General features: G+C 55.6%; 1 protein-coding gene across 1 annotated transcript in view; it reads right to left on the reverse strand.

Moving 5' to 3' along the window:
• Positions 1-24,712, reverse strand: part of CHD6 (chromodomain helicase DNA binding protein 6) — an 83,570-nt gene that overhangs the window by 23,377 nt on the left and 35,481 nt on the right. The window contains 21 exon segments of the mRNA XM_056507138.1: positions 1,968-2,167; positions 2,551-2,753; positions 3,968-4,078; positions 4,771-4,950; positions 5,328-5,492; positions 5,981-6,176; positions 6,651-6,861; positions 7,313-7,568; positions 8,308-8,424; positions 8,426-8,452; positions 10,026-10,202; positions 10,623-10,866; positions 11,488-11,609; positions 11,896-12,030; positions 12,198-12,284; positions 13,396-13,513; positions 13,872-13,930; positions 14,380-14,445; positions 17,130-17,279; positions 17,807-17,945; positions 21,274-21,767. Coding sequence (XP_056363113.1) covers positions 1,968-2,167; positions 2,551-2,753; positions 3,968-4,078; positions 4,771-4,950; positions 5,328-5,492; positions 5,981-6,176; positions 6,651-6,861; positions 7,313-7,568; positions 8,308-8,424; positions 8,426-8,452; positions 10,026-10,202; positions 10,623-10,866; positions 11,488-11,609; positions 11,896-12,030; positions 12,198-12,284; positions 13,396-13,513; positions 13,872-13,930; positions 14,380-14,445; positions 17,130-17,279; positions 17,807-17,945; positions 21,274-21,767 — 3,457 coding nt within the window.

Genomic DNA, 24,712 nt, shown 5'->3' on the forward strand with positions numbered 1-24,712 from the left:
TGCTCTTCTCCAGCTCCTGACTTCAGGTTGATATGTCATTGCTCCTCTGACCCAGACAACACAGAGGTGTCACAGGTGGGAAAAGCCATTCTAAAGAGTTGGTGGAGAAGCTCCTGGTCACTTTGCTGGTCAACATTCAATGCTCTTGCCCTAAAGCAATCCTGACCCTCTGCTGAAACTGTGTCTTGTTCATTACTTGGCATTATCTAAATCAAGACCACTCATACCAGTTATTTGTTTTCTGAGTCTTGTTCTGCTCCCCACAGGACTCTCAAGCTCAGTACTAGCTGCTCTCAGGGCAGGGCTGTGCGGCAAGAGCAGGAAGCAGCACTGCCAAAGTGACTGCCATTGCAGGAGGTGACTGGAATAACTTATGGCAGCCACCAAAAGCCACATCCTCGGACCTCATGCTGCAAAAGCTAGCTGGACACTTCCAAGCAGAAGGAAATGATGATGCTGGGGTTTAAGCACCAATTATGATACACTTGGTGCTCAGTAGCATCACCACTCCACAACAGCCCTGCCTGTGCTCCATCATCTGGGAACAGAAGTCCCAGGTTTCAGCCCAGCTCCCTGATGTCAAAAGCAGTCTGGAGAGTTCCAGCCCCCCCACTATTCACCTTGTGCCACAAATCACAAGTACAGAACAAGCAGCACGTGGCTGCTGGGCTCTGACTCCCTGAGGGACACTGTGGGCTCCCCCAGCCCCACTCACCTGTCCTGAGAGCCACAGGATGCAGGCACTGTGCTGCAAGGTCAGCCACAGTCCTCTGCCACTACAGGCAGTGACCACATGTCCCAGGCCACAAGCCCAGATGCAGGAGCCAGCAGCCACACTGGGCTCACAGATGAAACCAAGGCCCCTCATTCACAGGGTGGGCTCTAAGGCTGCCCCAGCCCCAGAGGAGCCTACAGAGAGCAGCCACTGTACTGCAGGTGGGGAGGCCAATCTGCAGTGTCCATCAGAGGCAGAGCTACAGCCAGAGGCACAGCAGTGCTGGGAAGCCTTTGGGTGACCTGTCTGAAGCTGAGGATACACTGGGAACTTCTACAAAACAGAACACAGACACCTCTAGCCAACAGATGCAATTACAGACCTGACATGTGAGACATGAACCTCAGACACACTGCCTCTGAGTAGAGAGAGCATAGCCAGCCTAGGACAAGGGTCCTGCTACACAGAGTGAGAGAAGGCAGCATCACCTGGGGAGCACTGTGCATTGAATAAATCTCAGGACAAACCAACACTGTCCCTCCATCCATCAGGGCAGGCACTGCAGACCAGTAAGTCTGAGACAAGCACCACGACAAGGGAAAAGAAAAGCTGGAAATCACAAAATCACATTCTGAGTTGGAAGGGACCCACAAGGATCACTGAGTCCAACTCTTAAGTGAATGATGCATATGGGGATCAAACTCACCACCTTGGTGTGAGATGGATGCCCAAGTGCACCTCCAGCTCTCCCTGGTGCAGCTGCCCGTGCTGCCCAGAGGCACAGGCAGGGTCCTGTACCACGTCCCTGCTGTGCCCTGGGGGGCCCTGAGCAGCAGCCTGAGGCATGTCCATGCCCTGAGTGAAATCAGCACTCTCATCCCTATTACACCCAACATGCTCATAAGGTGCTCACAAGCTGCCTGCCCAGCACCTTCTTGCACAGGGGAACCTCGACAGTGTTCCCTGGCCAGAGAAGACATAGCAGTACCTCTGCTCCCATCACAAGGCTCTCTCTGCACTGAAAGCCAGAAAACAGCCTCCCTCACTCAGCCAGCCTCTGCTGCTGCTCTGAGGGTCAATGTGGAGGTCAGCTTCATGGAAGCCCCTTTCTCTGTGAAGAGAATTGCAGTGCTGAGGCACAAACACTTGCAGACTGCTTCCACCAGCTGTGCTGTGAATTCTGCAGCCTCAGTCCCACAGGCTGGCACAGGACAGTGGGTACAGATGCAATGGCAGAGAGAACACGCAATACCTGAGTGATTCTGCAGAGCCTGATTCTGGCCATCCTTCGTTGGAGTGATGAGGTCCCAGATAAAACTCTTAATCTTCTCATCCCCCTTGTAGTGCTTGACGCAGTACACCAGCAAGGCCCGGCAAATCATCTCCATGTCCTTCTCGTTCAGGTGCCACTTGAACCGCCCATGGGTCAGGATATCTTTCCAGCGTCCCCAGCTGAAACAGCAGGAGCACAGACTGAACACTCCTGTGCAATTAGAGACCTTGCTGGCACCTCTCTCCAGGAGCTCCTCTGGGGGCACAGCCCTGCCAGATCCCCTAGGATTACAGGAGCAAAGGGGCAGAAAGGTTTGCAGGACTGAACAGAGCAGAGGCAGGAGCAGACTCTGGCAGTGCCAACTGCCAGCTCATGCTTTGTCCTCCTAACTCTTCTTCCATCCCAAACCATTGCTTAGAGGCCGGGCTCCAGCAGGGAGGTGACTGCTGGAAGGAGCCAACACAGCAAGCGGGACAGACAGGACGTGGCTGGTGCAGCCAGTGGCGCCCGCGGGCACGGGGGCAGCTGGAGGCTGTGGCTGTGCTCTGCCAGTGAGACTCACCCGAATATGAGCAGGTTCTTCTCCACACGGAAGCACTCGGCCCGCAGGTAGCGCCGCGTCTTCTCGTTGAAGCGGCGCGAGCGCGTGGGCCGCTCGTCCGAGTCGCTGTCCAGCTCGGAGAACTCCATCAGCTCGTCCTCCTCGAAGGAGTTGTAGTGCTTGGTTTGCTTCCGCACGCGGGGCCTGTCGATGACCAGGCTCTCCTGGGACAGACAGAGCAGAGGGTGCTCCAGGTAAAGCACAAACACTTACCTGTGCTGCTCTGGCCCCTGTCAGCTGCTCTGCTCAGCCCCTGGCTCCTGGCTTGCCAGCCCTGTGGCTCACCATCACCTGCTTCAAGTTACATATGTGCAGCTCTGCCTGCACAAGTGACAACTCCTGGCCAGCACAAAACAGCCTGACAGATGACAGGCTGAAAACCAGCCCCTCTGTGTCCAAACTGCTGACTGCCAGCAGCTGACTCAGCTCTGAGTCACTCCTGGCCCTCCATGCGCTGCCTGTGCCAAGGGCTGTGCCGAGCTGAGGGCAGAGTAATCTCTGTGTCAGGGGGACAGGTGGACTGGAACAGGAAAGGCAGCTTCCAAATGGTGCAGGAGGGAGCAATATAAAACTAAATAGGATTCACCTGCCCCCTCTCCTTACCCCACCCCATTGAACGAATTAATGCCATGTAAATCTGCCTGGATTTCAGGCACATAGGATACACACACACACACACACACACACACACACACACACACACACACACACACACACACACACACTTTTTCTCTCTCTCTCTCTCCCCCACTGCTCCAGCTTAAGCAGTGAGCTCTGCAGAGCTGCAGGGCATCCCTCCTGCTGTCTACAGCCATCTTGTATAGCACTGCTGCCTTAGCTGGAATTATGGCAGCCCTGGGACTTCACTGGAGTCAGTGGCAGGACCCTGTGCATCCTGTCTCCTGACAGGCAGAGGCACCAGTCTGCCCTCAAGAGGGGCAGATCCAACCTCTGCTCTCTGTGACCAGGAACAGGACCCATGAGAATGACTGGAGCTGCATCAGGAAAAGGTTCTTCCCCCAGAGGCCAGTCAGGCACTGAACAGGCTCCCCAGGGAATGGGCACAGCCCCAAGGCTGCCAGAGCTCCAGGAGCACTTGGACAATGCTCTCAAGCAGATGGTGGGATTGTTGATGGTGGGAGTAGCTGGGAATACAGACTGGGTACCCTGATAGATCAGGGAGACACAGATCAACATGTGGCTAAATAAATCAGGGCTTTAGCCAGCATTCATGGGTCAGTCTTCCCTTGCAGTAATTCCTGATGCCCAGCACAAACCTCTTCAGAAGCCCAGAGGAAGCATGCAGCTCTCACTGGGACCCCAGGCCACATGGTGTCAGATCAGCTGTAGGGCACATGGGCCACAAACTGCATCCTACCTTTTCATTCTTGGCATCTGTATCGAGTTCTGCTATCTTGGCCCACTTCTGCCAGAAGTTGGGGTCATCTAAGGAAATGTCAGTTCTGTTTCCTGATGCTACAAAGCTGGCCTAGGAAAGAAAGAAGAGGAGTGAATAGGGTGCAACCAACCATCCAGGTGTGCCTTCTCCCATACAGAGATGCCCCACACGTCTGTCAAAGTGCATGGCCTTGCTGCTGTGGGATGTTACACCCTAAGCTGATACATGCCAGAGGGTTCTTTTTTTGTCTAAGGGAGCTGAACCCCTCTGCCCTACAGTAATGCCTGACTCACTGTAAACAGAGCCTGGGTTGTGCAAGAGGAGGAGGGACAGATAGCCCTTAGTGGCCCCAGCAGACATCAGCCAGAGCATAGCACAGAGCTGGCTCCTCAGGCTCTATCTGGGGGTTTTGTCAGGCCCCACAGCACCCAGCTTCCATGGCACAGCAGCACCTGGCTCTAAGCACCGTGCAGCCCAGCAGATGGGTCCTGCCACCATGCTGGGGTCCCTATGCAGAGCCAGACCTCATGGCTGAACCCTCCTAGGCAGCCTTCCATCACCCACCAGGCTGGTGGCTCCTCCTCAACCCTCTGCTGACCACCAGAGACAGGAGGCCACACCAGCTGCAGCACCCCAGCACAGTGACAGTGAGTGCTGTCACTCCTGAGCACAGGGGGACAGCAGACACATCTCCACACACAGGCAGGAGTGTGTGCCCTGAATGTTCCCCTTCCTCCACCCCAAAGGAAATCCCCCTTCCCTGCCAAGGGAGTACAGCACACCTTTGCAAAGGTGGAGCCCTTCCCTTCAGACTGGATGGTGATGGTCTGTGTCCTGCGCTGGAGGATCTGATCAATATCTTCCTCACAGAACTTGGAGCCCTCGTCCTCCTCATCCATGAGCGCGCCGTAGGCACCCTTCCGCAGCAGGTCCTCCACCTCCATCTTGGAGAGCTGCTGAACCTGCCCAAAGCACAGGGCCATCACCAACCTGCCAGCAGCCATAACCACTGCACAACAGAAGGCTCTTCCCTCTGCTCCAGGAGAAAGGGCCCCAAGCCAACCCGCACTTGCTGCTGTTAAAGCAGAGGACACTTCAAAACTCCTCCTCAGGGACTGTCAAGGACTGTTCAGTCCATGCCACCCCAGACACAGCATCACATGTCCCCTATCCCCATGGCAGTGCAGGAACAGCCTGGCAGGCCAAAGAGCAGCAGTGTGAGTGAGTGGGGCCCCAAAGCCTGCCCAGTCCCTGCTGTGACCTGGCAGTGACTTGCAGGGGGAGGAGGAGAGATCTCCTGCAGAGGCTCCCACCTGCCCCACTCCAGCAGCCAACGTACCCCATTGGTGCTGCCCTTGCGGTTGATGTCCTGCAGCACAGCTTTGTCCAGGCCCAGCTTCAGGCTGGCCTTGTCGAACATCTCGCGCTCGTAGGAGTTCCTGGTGATGAGGCGATAGACCTTCACCGCCTTGCTCTGCCCGATCCGGTGGCAGCGAGCTTGAGCCTGTCAGTGCAGCGGCAGTGTCAGAGCAGGGAGCCCAGCTGCACGGGGACCGTGTGCCTTGTGGCACCCTGCAGCAGCACCTACACTCACCCACCTGAGCCACAGTCACCTCCCACCCACCGCAGCACCCTCACTCCCTGCTGTGGCTGACCCAGCAGGGCTCTGGCACAGCCTGCACAGCTGTGGAGCAGGGATGGGAGATCCCAGCACCCCCAGGCAAAGACACAGGGCTCAGGCTGGAGCCTTGGCTCTCTGCAGACGTGGCACACAACACCTCCCCCCCTCCAAAGCCAGGTATGGACACAGTTCTGCCTGCTCTGCGGCCCATCTGTGCTTTCAGAGCCACACTGTGATTTCCCCCGTGTTCCCTCTGCCCACGTTCCTGCCAGCTGTCCTGGCACGGCACAGCACCCTGCTCTCCTCCCTGGCACAAGTGTTGGGAGCTGTGCCTCAGCACCTCCTGACAGCCTGGCCCGCCCGCCCCTCACCTGCAGGTCGTTCTGGGGGTTCCAGTCGGAGTCGAAGATGATGCAGGTGTCGGCAGCAGTCAGGTTGATGCCCAGCCCGCCCGCCCGCGTGCACAGCAGGAACACGAAGCGATCCGAGTCGGGCTTGCAGAAGCGGTCGATGGCAGCCTGGCGCAGGTTGCCGCGCACCCGCCCGTCGATGCGCTCGTAGGTGTACCTGCTCAACAGGGCACAGGCTGGAGCACAGCCACAGCCTGTGGCTTTCAAACCCCTTTCTGCTCCTTCCCCCAGGCTGTGTGGGCACACCAGCCAGGACTTACTGCCCAGGTGAAGGCCCAGGCCCCAGCAGCCTGTGTGCACTGTAGTCGTTCCCAAAATTGTGCCTCTTATGATGCCAAAATCAACACAACCCATGCATGATGCAAGGATGTTGGACTCGTGGGAACCAGGACCAAGGGAAGATCTACTTCCACCTGGTCACTCTGAGGACTAGCCCTAGGCTACACAGAATGAAAGGCCTGAGGTGCTTAGCTCTGGGGTCTCCGCACCCACCAGCAGTAGATGGTAACTCAGATCCATCGGTACGTGGGCATGGGATGGCCAAATCCCCACCCTGTGTTCTTGCCACTCTGTGTGCAGTGCATGGAGGTACTGTGCAGGAGCCCTGCTGAATGCTGGAGCCTGTACTAACCGTCTCTGGATGAGATAGTCTTCCAGGATGTCAAGGCAGCGCACCATCTGTGAGAAGATGAGCACCTTGTGCCCACCAGCAATCAGCTTGGGAAGCAGCTTATCAATGAGCACCAGCTTCCCAGCTGCCTGGATCATGGCCTGCAGCTGGAAGTCTGGAGCCTCAGGGCAGTGGGCTTTACGGAAGTCTTCCAGGATCTTCTCTTCTGCTCCTGCCAGGTGAAAAGGGATGTGAGTCCTTTTGGCAAGGCTTGCAGTGCAGCTGCCCAGGGTAGCAGCAAGGGACCACATGAGCAACAGAACCCATGCAGTCAGAGCTAGGGAGGCTGGCTAGAGACCTCATGCAGACCCTCCACTCCTGTGACTAAACTTCAGGGCTCACATCAGCTCTTGGCAGAACAAGTCAGGTTGGGATGTTGGTCCTGTATCAGAACACCCCCAAACACAGCAAGTCTCAGGAAACCCTGAGGTACCCTCAGCAAGCAGCCCTTGGAGGGAGCTGAGCTGCATGGGAAGGCAACAGAACAGAGCACTGCCACACCATCAGCAGATGGCACAAGGCCTGAGCTGGCTCCCCAGCTGGACAAGTTCTGTTGGGAGTGAGCAGCCAATGTTGCAGTGACACCTGTGTGTCTCCCCACAACCCCCGTGCCCAGCCCTCACCGTTGATGAGGTACGGGTGATTGCAGCACTTGCGCAGCTCCATCATGGTATTGATGAGGTTGGGCATGTTGTGCTGGTTGGCTCCCTTGGAAAGGAAGGAGAAATTCTTCTCCAGGATGGCCCGGTAGTATTTCTTTTGGATATTGGTCAGCTCCACCTCAATGATGGTCTCCTGCTTGGGTGCCAGATTCTTCTCTACATCATCCTTCAGCCGCCGCAGCATCATGGGCTTCAGGATGGACTGCAGCTTCTTCACCTGCAGAGCAAGTGGAGAACTCACTGCCCTCCCTGCACAGCAAGCACATGGGCCCAGAGAGGGGTCTGCAAGGCTGGAGCCTCCCCACACTGCAAACCCACTGCAGGGGACTCTGGAGCAGCTGCTCAGCAGCCAGGACAGCTTCAGGGGCTGGGATCCTCGGCGCAGGCCTGACCAGCCTCAGGCTATGAACTCCACACCTCTGCTGCCAGCAGCCTTAGGTGATTGAAGCAGGAGGAGAGCTGAGAGCTTGGATGGTAGCTGAGATAGTGGTTACTTCATGTGCCTGTGCCTGCTCCTACAAATGGCAGCCTTTGTGCAATTTCCACACTCAAAAGGCAATGTGACAGCCCAGACAATGAAGCAGCTTCCCATAACCCACACTCAAGGAGAACTATGGAGGAAGGCTCTCCAGGGGAACCTGACAAGGGTGACTGACACATGGACTTACTGAGCTCCCCATTCCCCCTGCACTCTTGGTCTCAGGGACAGACCAGGTGGGAGAGGCAGGTGAGCTGTTTTACCCAGATATCCAAGGGCAGCAGGGAGTCAGTTGGGAGTAGACCACTTGTTAGGGCAGGGTCTCCTCTCCCCAGAACAGCACTGGGGGCTCTGTCACAACTTTGTTTCTCCTGGTACACTTTACCTTCATGAAGCACATGTCTGAAAGCACGCCTGGTTTTGTCACCAGGTGTCCCAGTGGCCTGTGCTAAGTCACTAGTATAATTCTTCCAGGTACCTGCTCCTCTGTCTTGAGGTCTCCAAACTCTTCCAGGAAGGCTGTCTCTGAAGGGAACTGCTGTGGTTCCAGAAAATTTAAGAGGCTGAAGAGCTCCTCTACCGAGTTCTGCAGGGGGGGTCCCCGTCAGCAGCACCTTGTGCTCCTGGGAACACACAGAAAACAGGTTGATGGCTCAACCCCATCAGTTGGGGTTAAAGGTGTTCCAAGATCACAATGCTTCCTGTTTTCCAGCCTAAGATGCACTCTGGCCAGCACACACACACACACACACACACACCCTGAGAGGCTTCCCTGGCCATGGTGACAGCCCTGACCAAGCCACTGCCACACAACACTGTCTTGTGGCTCCCATGCACATGTTGCAGTCCACCTGTGTACAACTACAGCCAAACCCAAGACCTCACACTTGCTCACAGCCTTCAGCCCTGGCATGGCACAAGGAAGGGCTGTGCTGGTGCTGGACAGGGACAGTGACAGAGCCTGAACTTCTGTGCAGCTGGGAGCAGGATGTCTGTCTTTGGGGCTCTGACAGAGCAGGAGGGAACACAGCCCAGAGCCATGGGTCACCAAGGGGCAGTGACCTGCTGCTAGGGCCAGTCTCAGCAGGGTGCTCCAAAATCAGCAGGGTAGGTATGACTGTGCACTGGGAACTAGGGGGAGTTTTTCTTAGAGGTTCACCATGGAGGTACATGTACAGTAAAAGGAGGTGGGGTCCAAACAACCCCCAAGACCTGGGGGTGTGAGGACCAGATGATCCCTCAAGGAGAATGCTCTTCCTCCCATGTCTCACAACATGGACTTGTGCTTCAGGCACCACCAGGTGGTCCTGAGTGCACCAGCTCCTCTGTCCCAGCACTGCCAGAGCCTTGGGCTCACTAGTCAGGCTAATCCTCCTGCCCAGTCCAGTGCAGGAAATGTCCTCAGGAGTGGCCAGCTAGGAAAGAAGGGTAACTGTAAGGTGGAAGACTCACATAGGACTTGTATAAAGGAAGGTGATGGTTTAGAAGGGGGACCAGTAGCAACCCTGCTTTGACCTAAGCTCACAACCCAGCAGGGTGCTGCACAAGACACAAAGTCAGGGGAAACAGCACGATCTTTTGGAACTTGTGGGAGTCACAAGACTAATTATTTTCGGAGGATTGACCCAGCTACAGGTGAGTGTGAGAGAAGCTGGGTACTGCTGGAAGACCCAAAAGGCCTGTTTGGACCTTGGTCCAGATAACAGCAGCACTGCTTTTCCCAGGGCTGGACATCCAAATAATTTCTCAGAGCAGCTCACAGATCCCTTTGTTTGTTTGCCACCCCTGGCACGGAGTGCTCCCATGTTTGTACAGCAGTAAGAAACCAGCTCAAACACCATGGCCCTGCCCAGTGTAGGGCACAAGGCACACCATGGCCAGGGGTGCTGTGCAGGGCTGGCCAAAAACTGTGTGCTGCAGCAGCTTTACACTGTGCTGCAAGGCTGGGCAGAGCTCTGGCAGGGAGCACCCCTAGGTGGGATGATTATTTCCCCAGGGGAGTTAATATCCCACTCTGGCAAAAAGAATTTTGTGAGGGTTGCAGGGCACCAGTGCCCCATCCATCAATGGGCCCCGTGGATAGTTTCCCTCCAGCCTGAGCCAGGGCCTCAGCCACTGACAGTGGCATCTGGCTGCTCAGCATGGCCATCTCCAGCCCACCCTGCTCCCAGGTGAACCCAGGCAGGACATGCTGACCAGGGCCATGAGCTTCAGCCCCTCCAGGAGTTTGCAGTTCCTGTTCTTCAGGCGATGTGCCTCGTCAATGACCACACAGCGCCACTGGATCTTCTTCAGCTCCGGGCAGTCAGCAAGGATCATCTCAAAGGTGGTGATAACCACCTGGAACTTGAAGATCCCAGGAAGAGGGTTACCCTAGGAGAACAGAAATCAGAGTTTGAGATGGCTCCAGGGTGGCAGCACCTCCTGTCTGACAGTATTAATGTGAGCATCTGATTCTGAGCTGGCATTCCCCCAGAACAATCTCTCTTAAGCACTGGGCAGGTTTCTGCAAGCCTCCTTGACGGCTGCAGGCTTTGTGTGTCCAAACCAGACACTGCCCCAGGGGAGGCACATAGGCTGGACAAGATCCAGGGCTATGCTGCACCCTCCCCATTCTGCATGAGTTATGCCTGTTCACTCATACACAGTGCAACCTGAGCCCATGCCAGCAAATGAGCCTGTAAAGATCAGCTTTCCCTCTCCAAATGAACAAGCTCCACAGGCAGCTCAGAGCTTCCCAAGCAAAGGAAGCAGGGCTGGGGGATGCACCCTGGAGGGCTGTGTGTCAGTCACCTGTGTGTCCCTGTAGACCATCTCGTACTGCTGGATCATCTGCCGGCTGATCTGGCTGCCGTGGTACACGATGGCGTTCATCTCCGTCCACGTGCGGAACTCCCTCTCCCAGTTGGTAATGGTGGAGAGAGGTGCAATGATGAGGAAGGGGCCATGGATGCCCATCAGGAATATCTCTGAGAGGAAAGTGATTGACTGGATTGTCTTCCCCAGCCCCATCTCGTCAGCCAGGATGCAGTTCTTCCTGCAGAGATGGACAGGCTCAGGTCAACGTGGCTCTTGGGGGCAGAAACCACTCTGTCACCAACTCTGATGGGATGTCAGGCACACCAGCTTTGCCCACACTTCTCTGACCCTGCAGCATGGAGCGTGGGGGGACTTTGGTACAGTGGCCCAAATCTGTCTGGGTAAGCCAACCAACTTCTTGTAAGATCATGGATTCAAAATCAGCATGAAACATGCTGGTTTTCAGGTACACATGAATCAGAGAAAGATGCATCTGATGGCCTGCTGCAGCTGAGAACATGCATATTCTCACCTGCCTGCCACACAGTGGGTCACCCATAGCCTGGCCAATAACAAAAATCTGTATCTTAGAACCATAGCTAAGCCCTATTATCTCCAAGACTCATCAGCATTTACCAGGGATAAACATTCCTAAAGACTCAGTTGCAAAGCTAAAGAAAATCCACTGTTTCTGGCAGCTGCCTGCCAGCTCCATCACTTGAAGGACCCAGTGGCTGCTCTGTCAGGCTGCTGTTTTGTCTGCTCTGCTCCCCAGCTTCACTGTTCCCACGACAGCACACACAGGGCCTGCTGCCAGCAGGACTGCTCATGGCAGCACTGGGCTCCAGCCCCTCCTCACCTGTTATACCAGTTAAAGAGCAGCCAGTTCATCCCCTCCAGCTGATACTCCCGCAGCTGGTTGCTGTTCTTGTACTCCCGGGACTTCTCCAGCTTCTGCCAGGACTCGGATGCTGGGCGCTCCTAGGAGGGACAGCAGGGGCAAGGTGCATGGGAGATGCTAATGCCCAGTGAGGCCAGATCCCGATGCTGGGGCTGCACATCAGGGACAGCTCTTCAAAGCAGTCACTGACAGCTGAGTCACAGCAAGGGCTTGGCCTCTGGAACCCACCCTCAGACCTCTGGAGGGGGGGATACAGGGCTTGCACTGCAGCACCAGGGACAAGGTCAGCACTGCTGGACTGTGGCGAGACACAGCCAGTCCCTGCGCCCAGGGCAGCGAGCTCAACGTTACCTCAGGGTACGTTACCATGTGCTTGATTTCTGGAGGGATTTGGAGGGCTTCAAACTCTTTAATCTTCCCTGGGTCAACATCCTCCTCCAGCTCCCAGGTGCTCTCCTCATAGGGCAGTGAGCACCACTTCACCAAGTAATGAGTGACCTCCTGCAACAAAGAGAGAGAGACAGGCTCAGAGACAGGAGGGTCGGCAGCCCTCCATCACCCTGTGCCAAAGGTCCTCAGGGACAGCAAAAGCTGTGCAAGGGAAGGCTGGGAGGGCTTAAAGTCTCCCTCCTTCCCTCTACGGGGCAAGCAAGAGAGGCAGCTCTCACCTCTCCAGTGTCAGGGTCTTTTGTGTGAGCCACCTCCAGAATTCGGTCTACCTCCACATAGTCCGGGTTGAACAAATCCTCATCAGGCTGTGATGGCAAACAGTAAAGCAAGAGGTAAGCTCAAGGTGATTTCAGGGTTAAGCAGATGGGCACAAGTAAACAGCTGCAGGGTATCTGTCCCCAGGATGTTTGCAACAGAGCAAGTGCCTTGGACACAGGTACAGACATCTGTCTCTGGGCAGGGAGGACACAGGAGCCCAGCAGAAGGCAGAGCTCTTTCTTTAGAGCAGTCACGTGCTCTGTGCTGCCCTTGCTGGGAGGCAGGAATGTCCTCTCCAGCCTATCTGGCCCCAAGGTACAAGTCCTAAGCTGTCTGCTCCAGCTGATGTGCAGCAGCCAGAGCTGTGTGCATAGCACCCAATGAACCCCATGGCTGCAAGGGTGACACCTTGGTCTCTGTCTCTGCTTCCCTCCTGCCCCACCTAGCACAGTCCTTGGAGAGACACAGCCTAGGGCTTGGGAAGGAGAAAAATCAGGCTTCTATGCTCACAACTCCCCAAGCCCCAGTTAAGTTACAGGAAAAGAGCATGTGCTCCTTGCTGAACTGTCAGTAGTACAGAATGTTCCAACACATGCTTCTTTTTGCATCCTGAGAAAGACCCCAAATAGTCTCGTGACTGAGAAATTTGACACACACCCCCAGCTTTCCAGCTACAATGGAGAAATTTTCATAGCCTACTAGCCTGATTTACATTTGTAAGGGGCAGTTTGAGGAGATCCAACAACTATCTCTGGAGCAGCAAGATAAATTATAGAATGCCTTTCATACTAAGCAAGATTAATCTGCTTATAGAGCAGAGCAGGCAGGAGCTGCCCTAAGCCCAGATATTTATAGCTCCCTCTCTCCTACAGCATCTCTGTTCCACCACAGAAGCACCTACAGTCCTACATGCTGCCCTCCCTCCCACCAAGCTCCTCCAGAGCTGACAGTGCCCAGCAAGTGACACTTGTCACCCTGCTCATAATTCCACCAGTGGCACCAGAGATGTTCCTCAGCTCCAGCCCTGGTGGCTTTGGCCCTGGAGATGGATTGGTCTTGGCAGCAAGGTGTCAGGGGCAGCTCCTGGCCTGCTCACCATGGCACTGGGCTCAGGATCAGTGGTGAGAGTCACCACTGCTCACTGTGCTCCACTCTCACCTCTGTAAAAATATGTTTCATCTGAGCCTGCTTGTTCCGGAAGCGCTTTATCTTCTGTGAGATCCTGGGGTCCTTCTCCAGCTCCTCCAGTGTTGCCCATTTACAGTGCAGGTAAGAGCTGCAGGGGGAATAAAAATCAACAACACGTGACCAAGAGGCCTTTGATCAGAAACCCATGCAGCACAGAGAGCAGCAGGGATCTCCCAGCCACCCAGAGAACACTCAGCCCATGCCTTTGCCTTTGCCTATGCTGCCCCAAACTGGGGAAAGCCAAGCCCCAGGACCAGACCAAGACCAAGCACTGAAGCTGCAGCAGCTTCCCTGCCTCCCACCACCATAGCTGGCTCAGGAGGACAGAAGCAAGAAAACAGAGATGCTGGAGCTGCTGGGAAATGAGATGGAGGTGGGAGCACACAGTCCTTGCTCCTTGCATGCACAGGGCTCACAGAAAAAAAACACCACAACACTGCACGTACAAGTTCCTGTACTTGACGTAGAACTCCTCTGTCTCAAATGCCAGGCCTCCAGGATGAGCCTGAAACCAAGGGAAGGAGAGTCAGAGACAGGCAGGCTGTGCAGAAGCTGGGGGAGGGCACGCTCAGCCATCCCCTGCCTGGCCACAGGCTCCAGGGACTGAGCCCCAGGGTTGGTGAGGACAGCCAGGCACTCATTGTGCTGCTGCTCCAGAGATGCAGCAGCCCTGGGAAACATGATATGAGACCACCCTTGAGCATGGGGGACTCCAACACCTTCTGGGCATCAGCCCAGGCCTGACTCCTCTCCAGAGGTTTTCTGGTGCCTAGGACAGGAGAGGCATCACACTGATCCACAGCTCAGAAAGGTGTCAGTCTGGGCAGATCCCAGCACCCCACCACAGGAGCAAGAGCACCAACTGCAACCTCATGTCCCTGCTGCACAGGGCAGCCAGTCCCATCCCTCCTCTGCTCAGGGACTTCTAGACCCACTGACATCTTTGCCACTCACCTCCTTCTGCACCATCCTGGAGGCAAGAATCTTCTCAATGATATTGGCATCATCCTCAGGAGGCTCCTGGGGACAGGAAAAGTGAGCTCTGTTTTTCTGGCTCATCACGTGCTCCTGGCACTCTCCCAGCACAGAACAGCTGCTTGCTTCTCTCCCAGTCTTCCAGCCAGGCAGACAGAGCTGGCACTGGGAACTGGGAGAGCTGTGCTTGGGGAGACCCTGCTGGGTCCAAGGGTGCAGGTGCTGCCAGCCCAGCTACACTCATAGCCTGTCCTCTTCAGCTCAGCCAGGCCCTGTGGGGTTTGCTGTGTGGGACCTTCCAGCTACACCAGAGCAGCCAGAGAGGGTGGCAAGTCTCCCAGAAAAGAGGAGGGAGCTTGGGCACTTCTGCCCATGGACTCAAGGAAGGAAATGTGCCAAAACGTGCACACTCCTGCTCCAAGGCACTCTCCATACCACATTCTGGTCATGCCTTGGCAGCTGTACAGCCCCATAGTGCTGTATTGCCCCAAGGGCCTCAGGAGAGCAGGCAGTGGGTCTGTCAGGCCCTGCCACATGTCACCCACACACTGTCATCTGCTCATGGCCACAGGACATGGGCAGCAGCACCTCACCCAACCACTCTCCATGCAGCTCTCCCTGGCAGGCTCCAAGTGCTGCCTCCTTCCCTCTGCAGGCTTTTACTCTCCCCAGAGACTCACCCACAGATAACCTCTGCTGGCAGCCAGGGGCTCCCAGCACAGCCCCTCTTGCTGAGCACAGGCTTTGCTGCAGGTGGCCCTGATGCTGTCCTGCTGCCAGCTCTGGAGAGGTGGGCCAGCCCCACCAAATGCCAAGAGGCAAGAGAGCCAGGCTTGTGCCTGTCTGTGCTACAGAGACACACAGAAGATTCAGGAGAGATGACAGACATCAAAAACACAGAACCTGCTTGAGCATCAGAAATATTAGTTCTGCTTTGGATGGAAGATAGTACAGCAGAAGGAGGAGCAAAGTGCAGAGCAGAAAACAGAAGGACTCTGTTCATCCCCTTGAATATGGACCAAGTCAAAGCAGTCCTGAGGTGTTACTTTGCAGACTAGAAAGTCTCTCAAAGAAAGGCATGGGGCAGGCTGGAGAAGGACAGACAGACTGCACATCCCACACCACTCATCTGAAAGTGTGTTTGGGATCAGTTTTTTCCTTTTCCTCTTTGCCTGTGGAATTTTTCCCATTGACATGCTACGAAGCACTGATGGCTAGGTCCTTGAGATGGGGGGAGAGGGGGAACCTCTCTGGTTTTTGGGAGTTTCTCTTGGAGGGAGTGGGACACTGCAAGATTAGAAGCAGGTAAAGAGGAGCAGGATTTTTGCCCAGTTTGGGGAACTCTGCCCTACACTGGGTTAAGACAGCAGAAGGGAAGATGCAGAAGTGCCCCTGCCACAGTCACTGTGCAGTGCCTGCTCCCCCATGCCCAGGCTGGGCTCTGCTGCTGCCACAGGGGGCTGCTGTGAACACAGTGAGCACAGTGCCCTGCTGCTGGGAGCTCCATGCTGACCCACAGCCCCTACACAGCCTGCCACTGCTCTGGGGCTCATTGCTGGCTGCCTGAAGGCTGCTGGAGGAGCTCTGCACTGCCCAAAGAGCTGTTTAGGACTGTGTCCAGGATGCAAGGGGAAAGCTGCAAGTCCAGGCCATGGAGAAAGCAGCCCTGAGGTCACAGCACCCACATCCTGCCCTGCCTGTCAGTTCTGACCCTGGGAGCAGCCCAGCTGGGCAGGCTGGCCAGCCAGAGCAACCACCCAGCCTGGCTGCTTTGGACATCAGCCTTTATGACCCATCTGGAACAAACTGAGGTGGAAGTTCAGGACTGAGAGGAGAACAGGGTGGGAGCATGGACACATGCCAAAGGCAGCTCATACCTGCTGCTTTGAAAGTCTCACTTGGAGAGATGACTGCCAGGAGCCCAGCTGGGACACAGCCTCAGGCAGAGCTGAAGCAGCACTGGCAGCATGTCCTGTGGGTGTGTGACAGCTCCAGGCCAGGCATGGATCATCAGGTCAGGGCTTATCAACAGAGCTACTACCCACCAAAAGCTTGGGAAGAGGGGACTAGAGAGGGTAACAGAAACGCTGTGAAAACAACTAGTGACCACCATTAATATCTGGAAGCTTTGTTAGTGACCAGAGAGATGGAATGAGTTGCAGGATCCAACACACAGTCACAGACAGGCAGGAAGGAGCAGCCAGCACTCACCAGGAGCCAGGACTGAACCATGGGCAGAGGCAGAATGACAGCAAGGCTCAAACCACAGTGGCACCAGCTGGTCCCTGCCATGCTGCCCAGCAGATCAGCTCAGCTGGCAAGGGTCAGGCTGGCATTACTACACTCTGATGGAGAGCAGCAATGCAGGCAGGAGATTATGGCCTGACACCTACAAAGCCCTCAGCTACTAGGGACAAAATAATAGAATAATCATGGACAGGAACTACAGAGACCAAAGCCAAAGGTGGGCATGGGCAGTGGGTAGGACATGTCCAGCTGTGTGACATGTTCCAGAGGCCTTAGTCTCCAAGCAGGAGGTGGAAAGTTGGACCAGCACACCTCTTGTCCATCTCACAGTTCCTGAAAAGTCAGCCTGAGCCCTACCAGACAGGCATTCTATCACCACACCCCTAAGCTGGGGCCCACCATTTCCTCAAGCCTCAGCAGCAGCACTTTGGGATACCCTGCACGAGGCAGAACCCCAGCCCCAGTCCCACACCCAGCACTACCTCTGCCTGCCATGCCAGGGTAGAGGCGGAGAGGGCAGAGGTTCTCCCAGCTCCCAGCACAGCAATTGTCTCTCCATCATCATCCACAACCTTGAAATCCAGGTCCTCGTTGTACTTCCTCCTCTTCACCTGCCGGCCCGAGCGCCGCTTCTGTTCACAGGATGAAAAAAGGCAGCAGGGAGGCACGGGCAGACCAAGCACCTCCTCCTTGCCTGAGCCACAGACAGAAAGCCCCAGGGCTGCCAGAATCCCTCCCAGGCCCTCTCCTGCCCCAGTGGGATGGGGCTGGTAGGAAGAACAGGCACTCCTCGAGGTGCTGAGATCTCCATCCTGACCCACAGAGCCCCACCAGTCCCCAGGACGTGAGGCACAGGAGCTCTGCAGAGATGCAGGGCCTGCAGCTCCCCAGGCTGGGGGCCAACGTGCCCCCTGTGCTGTGCCAGGAGAGAGAGCTGCCAGAGCTGTGCTGGAGAGGAACACTCAAGGCTGAGACATGCAGGGCCCAGGGCAGCAGTGTGCACTCAGCCCTGGGTCAACAGCAGACTTCAGGCTCACAGAAGCTGACCACACTGCTGAACATGCTCTCTGATTCCTGTGCCCAGAGCCCTTGTTGTGGTCCCACTGGGAGGCAGCCAGGATTTGTCCCAGCAGCAGGCAGCTGAGGGCTTTGGACATACCTGGCTGTCAGCTGACTCTGCAGACTCCTCTGGGCTCTGTACAGATGGGCTCAGGAGATCCTGATCCAAATCCAAGCTGTTCACTGGTATCTCATTTTTCCTCTTCCCTTTCTTCTTCTTCTCCACAGGGGTGTCTTTGCTGCCAAGCAAACTGACAATTAGACCATGTCCTGGGGATCCCAGGGGAGAGGCAGCAGGTATCCACACAGAGCACTGCTCTCACTGGATCACCCAGAGGCAGCTCAAGACTCCTTGGACCTCCCCCAGCACTGGGAATCCCCAGTTGCTAACACTCATTAAGCACACCAAGTGATTCTCCACCTAGTTCCAGAGCACTGGGATGAAAGGGTCCACCCTTCCCTGCCTGGTAGGGAGGCTGGGTGCTCTCACCAGCCAGGGAAACAGCCCCACAGGGGCTGGAGGAGCTGGGGTTCAGCTCACAGGTCTAGCACAGGCACAAAGATCATCTCTCCACTGCCACATTCAGTACACCAGGGCAGCCAGGTGCCTGCTCTGATCACAGCACTCCCAAACAAATCCTGTGCTGACCAAAGGGAGAAACAAAGTTCAGCAGTCCAGAGGCAACCCATGTCCTGGCACCCTGGAAACAAACCTTCAAGCCCAGTCTGAGGAGCACTGGCCACACTGGTGGGCACCTTCTGCCCTGTGCCACAGAGCCCTGCCAGATGCCAGTAAACCTTTAGAGCAAGCACAAGCTGCTCCAGCCCATGGTTTGTGGTCCTGAACCACAGCACTGAGCCCCCTCCTGAGGCAGCTGAGCAGGGTGGATGCAGATCCAGCCCCACAATGGCCCTTCACAGCAGGCACTGCTGCTCCAAGGGAAGCTCTGTCCCACCAGGCAATGTCCTTCATGCTCAGCTCACAGAAGAGATTTGGGCTCTGCTCCCATGAATCCCACTACCTTCCTGAAAAACAGGGAAAGACAAGCCAGTCCCAAGGCATGTTCTCAGGGTAAGGGCCACCCGCACCCCTGCCTGCACAAGGAAACAGGACCAGGAAGCACCACATTAAAAAAACTGCTCCCAGTATGCCAGTCCATCCTTACCCTCTGCAAGGAACACTGTTAAGGGAAAGAGCTGGTGCTTGTCCCAGGGCTGAGAAATGCCTCCTTCCTCACTTCCAGCCCCACCATTCACCCCCTTCATATCCCAGATCCCAGGCACAGTGGCAGAGGAACCATTAATTTCAAAGGGATGCCAAGGTTTTAGCTCCATTTAATGAGAAAAATCTCTGCTTGCTTGTGACTAGCAAAAAATAAAGGTAAAAATCTGTTGTTCAGGCCAAAAATGCCTTGGCCATGCATATATGCCTAAATGAGAGGCCCTAAAAATGCTCTATGAGCAGTGCTTCCACCAAGCAATAACTCCCAAGATATTGATTTGTAAGTCACAATTAACAACTGCTTCATTCATGAGTCAGTCATTGACTATGATTAGAAATAATTTAGAAGAAATTATGCCACCATTATCTGCCACTTAGAGGACTCCCAGCAATCATTCCATCCTCACAGAGTACAAACCACCCAAAGCCTGCTCTGCCCTCCCTGTGATGCCAGGGCCCCCAGGCACCTCCCAGGGGGCACAGGGGGTGCTGAGCCCTGCTCCCTGCACAGCTGCCACCCTGACACCCACGGCCATCCCTCACACAGGGGCTTTGCTGGTGGCTGACCCACAGCCCAATGCAAGTCTGAGAAAAGCTCAGAGGGGCTGCAGAGGCAGGGAAGCTGGAAGGAGGATGCATGGGCTGGGCTCCCCAAGGAGCAGAGCTGGAACTGGGTCCTCCTGGAAGGTGCAGGTGAGGGGGAGGAAGCACAACAGGCTCAGGCTACACTGGGATAGAGCATCAGGAATGCACAGAGCTTTGTGGAACTCCCAGACTCCCACACACAGTTTCTTCTGGCTGCATGATGTGTTATAGTTATTACATGGTTTGGTTTTCATGCAGTGGCCTCCTCACCAGGGCTCTGCTGGCACCAAGCACAGCAAGCTGGCTGCTTTCAGCCCCTCATGGTATGCCCAGAACCTGCTGTGCCCAGGCAGGAGAGCCAGGTTTCCAAATCTGCAGCTGGGGTTACCCTGCCACAAACCCCATCTCTGGCAGGGTGATCTGTCCACCAGCTACTCACAACAGGTTGCAGTCATGGGCTGCCATGTATGTAATGCACAGCATCCTGCCAAGGCACTTCTGGCAGCCAAAGGGCCTAACAGAGCCATGAATGCCTGCAGGAGCACAAGCCTCCATGGCCTGCACTTCCCTGGGATCCCCTGCTTTGGTCTGGTCCCACAGCAGCAGGGGCACAGCAGAAGCATCATCAGGAAAATCTGACAGCTGTGCCCCTCATCCCAGGACCCTCCTTGAGGCCCAGTGCTGCATTCACACAGGCTTCATCCTTCCCTCCTTGCCTGCAGCCCCTCTCATTCCCTCTCCACCTCTACCCCTCTGCTGCAGCCCTCCTTGGGGCCTGGAGGAGCCCTTCCCTCACCTTCCCAGCCCATCCCCATCTGCTCTGGCTCACCAGCCCATGACAAACATCTGCAGAGCCCCAGGCTCAAGTAGGAACACAAGTGACAGCACTGCATGGCTCAGAGGTCTGCTGGGGATGTGGCAGCCAGCTCTTGTCCTGCTGAGCAACCTCCTCTTGTCCACAGCCCATACCAATGGACTAAAGGCAGCCCCACAGCCATGGCCTCCCCAGGATTCAGCTGTCAGTGCACTCTGAAGGAGCAGAGCTGTGGAAGATGCTCTTGAGACCTGCTCTGCTTCCTGCACACATTACCCATTAAAAAGAAATCAGAGCTTCTGGCCAGCCAGCCTGTTAATTAAAAGGCTGAGGAATTACCAGAGGTGGCAGTGCTGGCCTGTGCAGTACAAAGGAGTCCTCAGGGCTCCCCCACTGCTGGCTTTGACTGCCAGCACAGCTCCACAGCTGCCAGGAGGGACAACTCTTCCAGGAGAGGGAGAGGAGATGGGGTGCACTCCACCATCCTCCAAACCCAAGTCAAGGGGAGGCACACTGCTGGCCCAGGGTGTGCAGAGACCCTCATTTGCACACAGCCCAGGGCCAGGTTTTTCTCTCACATACCCTCTGCCCAGGCCCCAAACCATGTGTGACCTGCCCTCTGCCACACAGCACCTCACTGTCCTGGTGGGACACCGCCCTGAAGTCCCTTTTGCCCCAGGACACATGGCACAAAGGCCAGACCAAGGAGAGGCCAAGACTCTGGTCCTCTCATGGATCTGGAGTCTTGCAGGGCCTCCTCCCCAAAGGAGCAGCTGCCTGTCCCATCTCTGCATGGCCAGAGAGCTCATCCTGGCATCCCAAGCAGCACACCCAGCCTTCAGACCAAGTGTCCTGCACAGCCAGTGCTGCTCTCCCCAGCTGCAGCTCCTCAAGCCCACAGCCCTGTGGGCAGCAGGCACAGGGACAGGGCCACAGCACCACCCACCTGCTCTTCTTGGGCCTTGATCTGGGGGCTGCTTCAGAGCCACTCTTCTTGTCTTTAGGCTCCTTCGGGGCTTTGGGCTCCCGAGGTTTCCGGGGCTTCTTGGCCACCTCCCTCTGCTTGGGCTCCTTCGGCTTCTTCGACTCCTTCACCTTTTTAGGCTCTTTTGGTTCTTTAGGTTCTCTCCTCCTCTTTGGTTTCACCTCCACAGCTGCTTTATCTCCCCCTTCCTGCTCTCCCAGATCCTTTTTCTTCCGTTTCTTCTTCACCCCCATGCCCCCACTGTCCTGCACCCCGTTCTGGGCGCTCGTCCTCTTCTGGGGAGCCCCCTGGGGCTCCTCCTTCGGCCACTGGCACTGGCCACCTGTGTTTGTGGCTGCCACTGTCACCTGCTGGGGCACCTCGTCCTGCTCTTCACTGCTGCCAAAGGTGTCCTGCCCCTTGCACTCCCAGGCAGACGACATTGGGGAGAGGCTCAGTGCTTTTAAGCTTGGTGGCTGTGGAGAGAACACAAGGTGACAGTGAAGCAGATGGCACAGCTGTGCACAGCAGGTGCCCAGGGAACTGCAGCCCCAGAGCTGCAATCAGCCAGGGCAGCATCCCTCAGCATTCAGGGACTAGGGCTAACAGGCACCATGAGCAGACACAGCTCAGCAGGAGGATCTCCCCTTCTCTGGCTGCCCCAGTGTGTGCCCCAAACATTGCTCTGCCTTCCACAGAACACTCTAGACTCCACTTGGCTAAGACAAGAGCAACCTGGCCATCCAGACCACTTCCTGCCTTCCCAGAGCCAGAGATTGTCCTGGTAGGGCAAGGAGAGGGAACTAGGGATGCCTTGCAGCCTACAGAAGCAAAAAGTGGGCTCCTAGATCCATGTGGGGCTGAGCTTGAGGCAGAAGAGAAGGGTAGACCAGCACTGCTCATAGGAGCTGCTGGGTGATGGGGGTCCCTCTAGGCCAGGAGAGAAGAAGAGCTGCTCTTCCTACTTCAGCACTTCCTTCATTTCCTGTGGACTTTCCATCACTGAACACTGAATGGAGCAGGCATGACCAGCCAGCAGCACCCAAGGCTCTCCTCAAGCAGCAGTAAGAATGTCTGTGCTGAGGGCCCAGGCTCAGTGTGCAGCAACCTTGGCTCCAGAAGAGCAGCCCAAGCTGGCAGGGCTGCCAGGGGACAGCCCAAGGAAGGGAGCTGTGGTGACAGTTCTCAGTGGGAACCAGAAACATCCCTTGCAGCAGCTGCCAGAGCAAGGGATGCAGAGAGGAGCAGGCAGAAGCACAGCTGTGTGCTACAGGGATGGGGAGAGGAATGTGCCAGGTTCAGCTCCATCTCCTCCTCATGCACAGCTCAGCCACGAGCAGAGGGAAGCAGTGCCCATTGCTGGGCTTGCCCATGGCTGGGGCTGGTGGGGCAGCACCTGGCCAAGCCCAGCAGCATGACTGGGAGCTGGTGGCTGTGCCCTGAGATAAGACACAGCCCTTCCCACCAGCCTGCAGGTACCAGCTCCTCGTAGGGAAGCTGTGGGGCAGCTGGTGAGTGGCCCAGGAAGTGGCAGGCACATCTCCTGTGCCTGTGGGGATAGGGCAGTGTTTGCCCTGCCACCTCACACCACCCAGGCCAGGAGTGCTGCTTCCTTCACAAGCCCTCCCCTGAGATGGAGGTGCCAGTGCCTCTGGCAGCAATGTCCTGGCTCTGCAGAACCCTGGCACCATCCAGCTCCTCAAGACACCCCAGAGAATGCAAATCTTTACATCTTGCAGGCTGAGGGCTGGAGCCCATCCAGGGCTGTCTAGGCACAGGGTGCTCTGTAACTTCTTGTTTGGATTAGATGGAAGCATTAAATGAAACAAACTGCAAGTGGGAAGGCCCCTGATGAGTGGGGCTGCAGGCTTGGCTGGCACTGGTCAAGCAGCTGCAGCAGCATCCCTGCCCACATCAGCCACCTCCAGCCCTGGCCCCTGCTGCCATCTGCACCAGCAGCATCCTGCCACATGGACCAGCCATCACAGGGCACCTAAGAAACTGAAGGGAACCTCTTCCAGACCAGGAGAAAACCAGCACTATTGATGCTGCTTCTGAGACCACTGGCTGTGCAGCAGGATCAGTCCCAGCTTTGCATTCCTCTGCTCTCCCAATATGGGAATCAGCTGTAACAATTCAGAATCACAGAATGGCCTGGGTTGGAAGGGACTTTACAGATTATCTACTTCCAACAGCCTGCCATGTACAGGGACAACTTTCACTAGACTAGGTTGCTCAGAACCCCATCCAACCTTGACTTGAACACCCTCAGGGATGGGTAGTCACAGCTACCACCTCATAGCCTCACCACCCTCCTAGCAAAAAATTTCCTCTAACATCTAATATTTTATATGTATATATATTTGTATTTCCTCCTAATATCTAATCTAAACCTACTCTCTTTCAGTTTGAATCAATTTTTCCTTGTCTTGTCATCAGATGCTCTTGTAAAAAGCCTCTCTCCATCTTTCTTGTGAGTCCTCTCTGGGTAGTACCCCTGATAAGGACAGTAGAACAGAACAGAATTTTACTCACTTGATAAGGATAGTAGAACAGAACAACATTTACTCTTGTCAAGGACAGTAAAACACAACAGCACAGCCTAGTAGAAACAGATAAAGGATGTAACTTAGGCAAACAGAAGTCATACAAAACACAAGCAGGATGCCAGCCCAGGTCTGCAAGGCTGACAAAGCAGAAGTTATGCAAAACAGTCACACTGCACTTACTCAAAAGTGAGGCTTGAGGAACAGCCACCTAAAATGGACACCAGGAGTTGAAGATGCACCCCAAAGAACCATGGCAGGACTTCTGATAAGGGGTGTGACTATGTAAAATAAAGCCAAGGAAGTGGGGATAGCTAATGAATATGTGATCAGTGTGCATGATAAAATGCCTGTTCACCCAAGACTCATCCCACTGAAATGGAGGAAGGATCCCCTGGAGTGACCAGCAGACTGCAACAAAGAATGTCTGATTCTAATACTCAAAACTGTGTTATACCAGACAATCTCAGTATCACTCCTTTAGGTAAATCCCCTTTAGGAACTGAAAGGCTGCAATTTTGTCACCTCTAAGCTTCCTCTTTTCCAGGTTTAACAAACCCAATTCTCTCAGCCTTTCCTCCTAAGAGGGGTGCTCTATCCCCCTGACCAACTTGGTGTCCTCCTCTGGCTCCCCCAGGTCCATGTCTGTCTGGTGCTGAGGACTCCAGAGCTGGATGCAGCCCTGCAGGTGGGGCCTCACCTGAGAGGAGGAGAGGGGCAGATCCCCTCCCCTGACCTGCTGCTCACTCTTCTTTAGAAGCAGCCCAGGACATGGCTGGTTTCTGGGTGCCAGCACACACGGCCAGGCGTGTGCAGCCTCTCATCCACCTGCACCCCCAAATCCTTCTCATCAGGGCTGCTCTGCTCCTGTCCAG

The sequence above is a fragment of the Oenanthe melanoleuca genome, chromosome 20, assembly GCF_029582105.1.
Source record: "Oenanthe melanoleuca isolate GR-GAL-2019-014 chromosome 20, OMel1.0, whole genome shotgun sequence".
NCBI classification, from domain to species: domain Eukaryota; kingdom Metazoa; phylum Chordata; class Aves; order Passeriformes; family Muscicapidae; genus Oenanthe; species Oenanthe melanoleuca.